At 37.4% G+C, this 11,019-nt stretch overlaps 1 protein-coding gene across 1 annotated transcript; it reads left to right on the top strand.

The window, feature by feature from the left end:
* Positions 1 to 1,391: 1,391 nt before the first annotated feature.
* Positions 1,392 to 9,618, top strand: LOC114279963 (bZIP transcription factor 12). The gene is made up of 4 exons (XM_028222265.2): positions 1,392 to 2,544; positions 2,638 to 2,709; positions 3,326 to 3,355; positions 9,117 to 9,618. The coding sequence occupies exons 1-4, from the start codon at positions 1,858 to 1,860 to the stop codon at positions 9,189 to 9,191; spliced, it is 864 nt and encodes a 287-aa protein (XP_028078066.2). The 5' UTR covers positions 1,392 to 1,857; the 3' UTR covers positions 9,192 to 9,618.
* The last annotated feature ends 1,401 nt before the right edge of the window (positions 9,619 to 11,019 follow it).

Here is an 11,019-nt window from a genome sequence, read left to right as displayed (position 1 = left end):
ATCAACCATTAAACATTAGAATTATTCATTAAACATCAAACATTAAACACAGATTCTCAACCATTAAATATTAGGATTATTAATCAAACATCAAACATCAGATTTATTTTTAAAAAAAATTGAAACTATTGCTCAAGATCCATCATCAAATTCATTAGAACATCAGATCCATCAGATTCATCAGATTGTGGGTGTTTGTGGGTGTTTCATCAGATTCATTAATTTGAAGCATCATAAAAAATCGGACCGAACAAGGCAAACTTTGATCACCACCGACTTGGCATCGCGAGATCTGGTGATGGAGACACCGACGACGGCGGTGGGCCGCTAGGTGGCGCCGGAGACGGCGGAGAGGAGGACCGGTTCGCCGTCGAAGGAGAGGGATAGTCGGTCGACAGAGTCGTTCCAGATTAGGGTTTTTTGGGCGGTGATGATATGGGTTTTGGATCCCACCGGCGATCGCAAAGAGAGAACCAGAGCAACATCTTGATGATGTCTTGAAACTGTCGGATCAACTTCTTCATCGTTTTTCTTGTGAGAGAAACACAGATTCTCAGGCACCAAACACACACACACAAGTGTGTGTGTTTGTGTGTGTGTGTGTGTGTGTGTGTATGTGTGTGTGTTTGTTGGGGCAATGGAGGGAGAACGTGAGTTTGGTGAAGGTAGAGAAAGGGATCTGATCGAGCATGTTCCATTACGGCAATAGGGAGGCTGCATGTTGTTTTGATAATGTTGTGATGTTTAATGTTGTTTTGATGATGATGTTTGATGTTGTTTTAATGATAATGTTGTGATGTAAAAGGAAAATGCATGAGACCCCAGTGAGGGTGCTGGGGGTCTCTTCCTATTGGCCAAAATTTTTTTATTTTATTTTCAGCCAATGGCAGCGCGTCACGTCACTGGGGGTGCCACTGGGGGTCGGTAGCATCACCGGATGTAAAAAAATGACTAAATGGTTTACAAAAAAACACTCAGGACTAGATAGAGTAACATTTTCCAATATGGGACTTATGAGTGATTTTTTCTTAATAAAACAAAATATCACATTCAATCCATAATCATTATATTCTTACTCTCACAAAAAAGTTAAAAAAGCTAAAAAAATCAAAAATCTTTCTCAAATCAAATTTTTTTTAGTCACAAACTAAAATAATAAAAAAAAATTAAAAAATTAAAAAGTCAACCTACTTTTCAAATAAATCCTTAAATGGATTCTATTCCATTAGTTATAAATAACACATTAGAATTAATATTATTTTAAAATTTTAAAAAAATTTAAAATTAAAATTTAATTTGTTGTCAAATTCAAATCTTTTTTTATTTTATTTTTAATACTTTTTAAGACATTTTAAACATAAAAATACTAAGATACTCTCATTGGGGGGCACAACCCAAATCATTTGCCTATAAGTGAATACCAGAATCCAATCAAAACACTCTAGCCCCAAGTCAGTACTGAAATGACATATATACCCTCGAATTTGTAGAGATGTTCGTCCCAGGCAGCGAGTTCTCACGTCTCTTATCTACTCCGCGAATGGGTAAAACAAATACACACATACTCTCTCTCCTCTCTATCTCTCTCAACTGCTTTCCTCTCTCTCACTATATCTATGTATCTATATGCACATACACATTCAAACTGTTCGCGAGACTCACGTTCTCACACTGCGAGCTTCTTCAAGATTTGTGCACAGTTTGTTCCGATCCTCACTTCAAACCCTAGAATTCAGAGACACACAGAGATATACACACAGAGAGCGAGAGAGAGAGAGAGAGAGATCAATTGACCCCCCCCCCCCCCCCAAAAAAAAAATATATATATATATCGACAAGCCCTAGGAATTCGGGGGTATGGCGTCGTCGAAGGTGATGGCGTCTACATCACCGACGAATCCGGATCTGCCACGCCAGTCCTCTATACATTCCCTCACAGTCGCTGACCTCCAGTGCGATCAGAGCAAGAGCTTTGGTTCCATGAACATGGACGAACTCCTCAAGAACATCTACGGCGACTCCGACGCTTTTCCCTCCTCCGCCGTCAACGGCGGCGATACTGCCTCTCTCTCCCGGCAAGCCAGCTTGACTTTGCCCAAGACTGTTGGGAACAAGACTGTCGATGAAGTTTGGAAGGAGATCGTTGAAGGCAGTGGAGGAGGAGGAGCGAATCGGGAGCCGGAGATGACTCTCGAAGATTTTCTAACTAAGGCCGGTGCTGTGAGTGAAGAGGATGTGAGAATTCCGGTGATTTCGCAGGCTCCGGCGGGGTTTGGTGCTGATTCGATGATGAATGCTGCTCAATTTCAGGCTCCTCCGCCGCTGCAGAACGAAACAGGGGGTTACGGCGTTGATTCGGTAGGGTTTGGGAACGGAATTGATGGGAGGATGGTGGCTGTTGCCGGCGGAGGAAACGGTGGAGGAGGTGGAAGAGGGAAGAGGAGGACGGTGGAGGAGCCGCCCATGGATAAGGCGACGCAGCAGAAACAGAGGCGGATGATTAAGAACAGAGAGTCCGCGGCGAGGTCCAGGGAGCGAAAGCAGGTGATTTTATGAAATTTGGTTCAATCTCATTCAATTTTTAGTTGTTGGGGTTATAATTTAATGGATGCATGTTGGTTAACTTTGCAATTTTAGGCTTACACTGTTGAGCTGGAATCGTTGGTGACTCAGTTGGAGGAGGAGAACTCCAGGCTTTTGAGAGAAGAGGTATTGTTTTGGGCATAATTCACCTTTGTTTGTGCATGATTTGATGGCTTACTTCAAGAAAAGTTTCTTTATGATGGGGCTTTTGGAGTAAAACTATGATTTATGACGTCAAGATTTATAACTTGCATATGAATTGTCTGATAAGCCTTCTATTTATCTAATTTTCAGTCTAACTGCCTGAATCTAGACTACCAAAATTGCAATTTATGATGCAAGGAAAATAATCCTTGAACTCTGTATTTCATGCTTTTTGTTCATATGCTTTTGGACCATAAAATTTTCATCATTTTAATTTTGATTTATTATTTAATAGATTGGCTTACAAGGAAGTTCATCCAATGAATTCTGGGTATATGTGGCTTTTGTTTTATGTTTCTGCTCTTTGTATTCTTCAGAGCCTGGAAACTGAACTTCAGTAATTAGTTTTCATTTTCTTCTGCTCTCGCTGTTTAGTTTATGTTGTGATTCTTAAATTTTTCAGCTAACTGCATACTATACTGAGAAGATCACATTGGAGACTGGAAATTCCATTGTTGATTTCCTGAAAAGAATCATATTTGTTTTTGCTTTATAATACTTTGTTCTGATTTTTTAAAGGGGAATTTTTTATTTGCAGGCTGAGCAGTCTAAGGAAAGGTTTAAACAGGTATGTTTTACCAATATGTGGTTCAATTTGTGCTTCTCTGCTTCAGTCTTCTTGTTAGAAATTCACTTGATGGTGGACAAGTGCAAACAAACACCCTCCTAGTTGCATCATATAAAATGGTGGTTTTAGTAAAAGAAAGGTTGTCATTCTTATATGTGGAAAAATGATCCTATACTGTCTAGATGGAAGGGGTTTGAAATTGACCAAATTTTAGAGGTCCTTGGTCGCTTGAAATTTATGGAAAATGATTATGTGAACACTAAAACTATGAAGAGATTTTGGAGTTTTGCTAGATGTTATAGGGAATCAGCAATTTCAGGTTATAAATTTGCCATTTTAGGCTGAAAAATCAATTGGTTAATCTTGGAGAAATTCCAGTCTGGTAGGGTGCAGGCTCTGTATTTAGCCAAAGCTAAGCTGACGTACTCTCACAAAGAGTACTTTATCAAGCCTTCTAACTTAATTTCAGTTATTGTTGACTGTTCTAGCTTTGGTAGTGCACAAGTTGGAGAAGGTTCAATTGGATTTTTTTGAGGAAGTGATGGGGGCAGAGAGGTCAAATTTATTTAACAGATTGGAGATGGTTTGTTTACCTGTAACTGAAGTGGGGTTGTTCATTTGAAGGCTTGATATGTGTAACCAAGATTTGCTAGGTAATGGAGATTTGCATGTGAAACATGGCAAGCAGTTTTTTGTTTGTTAGAAGTATGTCATCACCCATGTGGGTAGGATGGCTACCCATCATTGTACCATTTCTTTGGAATGTTGTGTAGTACACACTTTCATCACCTTTGACATGATGGTCTTGTCTCTTGCTATTGTCGCTACCTAGATTGTCTAGTTGGCTACTATTCCCTTGCATGGTATTGTCCTTTTCTGACTTCATCAAGAATGGAAGTGGTATTTATAAATATCTCCTCTTCACTTCTCCCGCTTGTGTATACTTGTGGGTACAAGAGTTCGGTACATAATAAGTGTGTGAGTTCCCTCTTATACGTGATGCTCCTCTTCCTTTGTCTTTCACTCTTAAGGCCACCACCATTTGAGAGCCCTAGAATTTAGAGTGTGGAATTTCAAAGAGGTTCTTGTAGTCTCTACTTGGACTGGTTGGTATTGCCTGTTGGAGTGGAGGCTTGTAATCAAGCAAGGCAATCTTTTGCAGGATTATTTAGCACTAGAGGTATACCAATAATCCCTCTTTATTTTTGTTCAGCATTATTAAATATTTGAGGTCACCACATCATATGGCATGAGCTTAATGGAAGGCACGAGAAAGTGGTTGAGTGCAGTGGCATATCCAACAATAATGCTGAGGGTGAGGCTAAGGGGAGATCGTACTTATTACATAAATGTTGTATTTTATCGACAAAGTATAATAATTTTATGTTTAAATTATTTACTGCTAGTTATAGTTCACATTAATCTTATATGCAGTGAAGATAAGTTGAGAGAGAATATACTAAAATGGTTTCATTAGGCACAACAAAAACTGGTAGATGCAACGGTTAAGAAGAATGAGATGATCACTGTAAATGAAAATGCCAAGGAAAGAGTAAGACATAAACTAACATGGGATGTGGTAGTAAAAAAATATATGAATTTATTTAATTTAATAGAGCATATAGCGTTTGACAAAGCAAAATGGCAAAATAGGATTCATGTAGCAAACCCCACCTAATTAGGATACTAGCTTTAGTTTGATTTGGTTCTTTTGGGTTGAGGGGTAGCTCACTGAAGGATACTTGCCATTGGTCATTTGATTAATAGAGGAGAATCCTGTCCTATTGGTGTTGCATGTGCAAAAAGTTGAGGTGAATCTACGGATTACCTTCTTATTTAGTGTTGAGAAGTAAGGGAGATGAGGGGTTTGTTATTGTTATTGTTATTGTTATTGTTCACTATCTCCTCAATATTCCCTAGAATAGTGGCGGATCTATTTTATTGTTGGGGAGGGTGTAAAGATGAGACGGAGAAGAAGATTTTGGTGACTGCTCCTTTATGTTTGATGTGGTGTTTGTTGGGAGAGAGGAATCATTGGTCTTTTGAGGGCATTTAGGCCCTCATGCATCAAGTGCAATGTATATTTTTGAGCTTATTGTATGACTAAGTCACGGAAAGGATCAACCTACTACAGATTCATCTTTGTATTCTTGGCACTATGGTTTATAGAGAATTGTCTAGGCTATACATTTTGTTTTGCTTCACACACAGCTGAGGCCCCATGGGCATTGTTTGCTCTTTCTGAATGATGCTTTACTTATCAAGAAATGGGAACCATACATGCACTTTATGTACGTGTGTGAAAAAAATGGTACATAAATATTGCCTTGTCCTCACCTGTCTCCTTGTAGAAGTTGTGCTCTATTTGGTTTATTGGAATGAGTTGAAATGGAATGGAATGATCATTCCTCAGGTTATCTCATGGAATGATAATTCCCTTGCAATGATGAACGAGGATTCCATTTGCAATATATTTTTCATTATTTTGTTTAGTCAACCAAACATTGGATATGGATATTTTGATGGAATGACCATTCCATTCTACTTCATTCCAGTGAACTAACCATTACCTTAATGTAAATACAATTGCTAAGGTTGGACGGATTTCAAATAATGAAATAGCATTCCCTTGTGAGAAATGCTATTGTTTGAAATCAAGATTTTTCACTTTGCTGTTGATGTTAGTATTTTCAAGTTTGGTTTCTCTGCCTTTCTATCCTAACTAAGCTGCATGATGCATCATTTGCATAGCTCATATTGTTCTACATGATATACAAAGAGCAGTAGCCTGAAACATTGGTGCTCCATAGCCAAGTAGACAGTGTTCAATTATTAGGCACAGTGTTAGGACAATTACACTTCTGGGTTGGGTGTGAGGTACTATTCTTCCTGCTTAGAGTCTGAAAAACCAATTGATTGAACTGTCACAGGCAAATATTGGGGACATGATTGGCTTTTCTGTTTTCCTTGATTTATAATGATTTTCATAAATTGGCTTTTACATGATAAAGCCTGAGTTTAAGCAATGTCTGATATATGGATGCATTCTTGTGGTTTTAGAGTATATTGTGCAATTAATCTTACTTGAGCTTGGACCATTCTGAAGTTAAAAGCATTGCTGCAACCTAAGAAGCATATATACAGACATGGGGCAAGGCGAATTCCAAGAAATCAAGATATGGACGCTGTGGGGATACATATTAAAAATATATATTTTTATTTGCTTTGTATATGAATATTACATCAAAAAACAACTATAAATAATAATAAAATTAATACTAATTTAACATGAAAAAAATACTCAATCTACAATTTAAAATTATTTAATATAGAAAATATGATTTTATCAATCATAAACCATTACATTAGAATAGTTGCCTTCATCAACACAAAAAAATTATGGGTGTGCTACTAGCATAAGTAGAAGAAGACGAGTTTTTCTATAACCGTTACAAGTTTAAAAAAAAAATAAAAAAATAAAAAATAAAAAAAAGAACAGTAAAAATTTGCAACAATTTCAACAATCAAACACTACTTCAGAAATTAAAGGAGAGAATGCTACTTATTTGTATTGTTTAAAGAGTATGAGAGAATACTATATGGTGATGATTATTAACTTATGCAACATGTTTACATGGTGATGATTATGAGTTTCTGAGACTTTTTTCTATAGCTCATGGCAAGATAACTTCGTCTTGGGGTGTGTTTAGAAGCAGTCGACATGTCCCTAAAGTCTCCAGGTAGAAAAAAGTAAAAGAAGGGGACATGCCATGTGGCGTGTCCGTATTCAACATGTTGGACACAGCTAGAACAACTAAGTTGAAGTTTCTGTGCTTCATAGGCTGCAACATGAACACGCACGATCTATTACCTGGCTTGTTTAAAAGGTGCAAACCTGGATATGTACATAACAATTTTCATGGGGCTCAAAGAGCTCTCTATCTCTCTTGCTTTGTTCTCTTGCCTCAGAGCATTAGTAACTGTCTAAGTTCACCAATACACACGCACCAATACACACGTACAATTGTTGCCAAGAGTACAAGCTCCCGTTTAGCTGGTGAAAAATCCTTTGATCGGATTTGATTTAGGGAGGCGCTATTTGCGCTCCAAAATTGCACTTTCAGACTCCACCCCTATATACAGATAAAGGGATGACAAGAATGCCTATGGTCACTCATTTCAGTTATTCTTCCTGTGCACATCCTCCATCTGTGTTACTTTGATGCTATTTTATCTTGCCATCCTCTCCTTGGAACTTTTGCTCTCCTCTCTCCTCTCTCCTCTTTTCTCTCTCTTCTCCACTGCCTCACCTGCAAGTTTAATTAATAGCAACTGCAGTTCAAGTAATTAAGTTGTACATAAAATTTCACACTAGTGGGTAGTTTTGTCTCCCAAAACCTGTTATCAGGCTCGTTAAATTCAATTTGGGCCTTTCAAAGTGACACCTTCTCATTTATTTTTATTTTTTTTATACCTTATCAGTTTCTTCCAGAAAATGAGGTCATATAAATGATTCTTCAACCAAATCAGACCCTTTTAAAACCTTCAGAAGGATGTGAAAATAGATGTATTGTTCTTATTAAATCAATCACTTGCATACAAATATATTTGAAAACAAAAAGAAAAGGAAAAAATAAGTTTGTTCTTGTTTAATAATCCTCCTCAATCCAATCTAAACCTTTTTTTTTTTTTTTGTGAAAAAAAAAAACTCTTCTACTGAATCTTTGTGCAAATGGTGTAGTTTTGTCTTGAATGCATCCATAATTTTTAGAAATTTCATCATTCAAGTGTAAGCGTTCAAAGATCTATAAATCAGTTGAAGGAGAAAATAAAAGATTTAAATTTAAGTGACACAAAAAGATATCTTTTTGTGTACTTGATAGGAAGCCATGGAAAGGGATCAAAGGAGGAGAGAAACAATGTGACGCTGGTAGAGGAATTCCACAGAGAGAGAGAGAGAGAGAGAGAATATGCAGAACTGAGGACACAAAAGGGAGGCACAAGGGTAATATTGTAATTTTCTTTTATTGCGGAGTGCCAGGGTACTATTTTGGAATGCAACTAGCGCCTCACTTTAATTTATCCATTTCCCATTAGGGACCACATTTGAGAGTAGAGCTGAGCCAGCTGTCAGTAGTGAAGTGGACATGTTCACGGTTGTTGATAAGATTTCCATAGTGACGAAATTTGTCTAATTTTTGCATTTATACTAATTTATGTGGTAAGATATAAGTTACCAGGTACATACTGAAAAAAAGAAAGATAGAAGTTACCTAGATGTCATGTGAAATTGTACTCGTGTGCTCAAAGTGGATTGATGGGAGTGCATTGAATTGTGTGGTCACACTCTCTTATTGTTTGTTTTTTAGTCAGTGCAATTGCAAAAAAAAGTTGAGACAAGTAGTGCTTTTTAGCTGTTTTGCTTACTCAAAGGAGCATCTTTTTAACATTAGCTTGTGAAGATTTAGTTTTATGTTCTTGATGATGTTTCAACTTATGATTAGTGTGCCCATTATGTTGCTCTTGAATGCAAAACCCCTTCCATGCTCGGATAGAACTGCCCATGGAAAACTGTAGCTGTCACTGAAATTTTTTCTCACCAAAGTACAAATATTATAGGATCTGATACCTTTCATACATATTAGTAATCTTTGATGTGCAATGCATTCCCTTAGTAGTCTGCCTTCTGCTACATGTCCAAATGAACCTTTTCTTTCGCTTAGTCTAACCTCCTATTTTGGTTTTTGTATATCACTTGAAGCTCATGGAGAACTTGATTCCTGTTGTGGAGAAGCGAAGACCACCACGAGCTCTTCGAAGAGTGAATTCCATGTGACGGGTAGATGTTCCTTAATTTATGGGTTGACAATAAAGATGGAAGAAACTGGTTTTCTCTCGCCTGTCTCTGAAGCGGAGCTGGAAGGCTTCTTATACAAAAAGAAAGATAGAAAGAAAAAGAAAGGTATGGGTCCGATGTTCGTTTTTGGTGGGCAACTGTTAGTTTAGGATGATGTGGTGTTGATTTGTAAAGAGAAAGCTGAGTGCAGCCAAAGACACTTCTTAAGTAAATTCGTTAGAACTGGAGATGGATGTGGTTGGTTTCATCCACATCTTGTGGAAGGTTCCTTGATTTGCATAGTTAGGTGTTGTAGAAAAAAAAAATATATATCTCACTTTACAGTTCAGTTTCCCCGCGGATGCTTCTGGGAGTAGGGGAGACTGTTGAACCTCGACTAATATATATAAAATATTACATTAAATTATATGATACTCCATTAAACAGGCCCTGATGAACTGATGCCGATATAAAACCATCAACTAGCCTTTGTTGCAAAGTGACTTGTTTAATCATGGGAGTGTAATAGATTTTAATGCTTTGCTTTGGTTGCTCCAACTGCTAGAATGAAAATCCACCTAGGTTTTGCAGCACCTGTGAAAATCCACCTTGGAAGAGGAAGAAAAATGTTGAAATTTTAATTAGATTTCGAATTGTCTGCCAAATCTGGGTTGAGTCACCCAGATTTCATTGGGAGGTCTTAGGTTTGAGTCTTTATGTCCTTTGTCCGTGGGTGGGTAGTTGCGCATATCCTGAATTTGAATTTCTGGAGTGGGTGTGTAGGACCCTGTCTAGGATTGGGTCTCGGTTTACATATTTTTTTGGTGTGCACCCAATTATTTTTATGAACAAATTGATACCATTCTTTATATTTTCAAAACTCAATAATTGGTCTAGGCATCCCAAACTCAATAGTTGGCAAATAGCCCTCAAGTAGGGCTGTCAATGGACCGGACTTAATCCGATTCCAACATGAATCCGCTTTGAAAAATCCGAATCCATTTACAAAAAAATTGATCCAGTAATTCGATAATCCGATTTTGTTTATTCTGTTTATTATTGAATATACAAAAATCTAATCTGATAATCCAATCTGATTATTCTCAATTTGATTGAAGAATGCACAAAATGAATAGAAAAAAAAAAAAATCAAATTGTATAAAATTGTAGTTCAATAAAATGGACCGGATCAAATATTCGAAATCATCGGATTCGGATCTGGGTGATCTATAATTGAATATGGGTTAAATAGATTTGAACCGGATTCGAGTTTGTCTTAATTGAATCGGATTTGAATTTTGACAGATCCGATCCGAATCCGATCCATTCACCATTAGGAAATTGCCTTATGTGAAAAGATTGTCATCCAACACCTTGAAGCAACAGCTAGTTGTAAGTTGTAATTGCCTTTACCTCAAAGTTATCTTCATCATAAAATTTGGCCATCTGATCGGAGCGAAAAGAGAAAAGAATTCTTCGATTGCTGCGCAAGCAACACTGATCCTAGCCATCTCCTCATTCTTAAGCTAGGACAATTAGTAAATTAAAATAACATACAAAACAAGTTTTCTTTTAAGCTTTTAAAATTAAATTAGATTAATACAGTTTCCCGCCATATAATTACTTCAAATAGAAGAAATGCACTAGCTATGAAAATCATGGTTGTAATCAAGAGTCATTATTGGACTTGAAGGCCCGTTCGTCCCTTTGAATTTTTATTTGGCCCAAGTTCGTACGCTAGGTGAGCAGGCTAGCCTGACTGAAATGAGGCTTAGACACAGCTTGGGGCTAGGGTTTGAAGCCCAGGCTGCCTGCTCGCTTGTTGGCT

The sequence above is a fragment of the Camellia sinensis genome, chromosome 2 (assembly GCF_055761805.1).
Source record: "Camellia sinensis isolate YWXY chromosome 2, ASM5576180v1, whole genome shotgun sequence".
NCBI lineage: Eukaryota > Viridiplantae > Streptophyta > Magnoliopsida > Ericales > Theaceae > Camellia > Camellia sinensis.
This window is presented reverse-complemented; position numbering and strand designations above follow the sequence as displayed.

What these genes read in the sequence shown, in the direction of transcription:
- LOC114279963 (XM_028222265.2), top strand. Translation starts at nt 1,858, where the DNA reads ATGGCGTCGTCGAAGGTGATGGCGTCTACATCACCGACGAATCCGGAT. An exon ending in GGTCCAGGGAGCGAAAGCAG is followed by an intron (nt 2,545 to 2,637) that starts GTGATTTTATGA and finishes TTGCAATTTTAG; the next exon opens with GCTTACACTGTTGAGCTGGA. An exon ending in CCAGGCTTTTGAGAGAAGAG is followed by an intron (nt 2,710 to 3,325) that starts GTATTGTTTTGG and finishes TTTTATTTGCAG; the next exon opens with GCTGAGCAGTCTAAGGAAAG.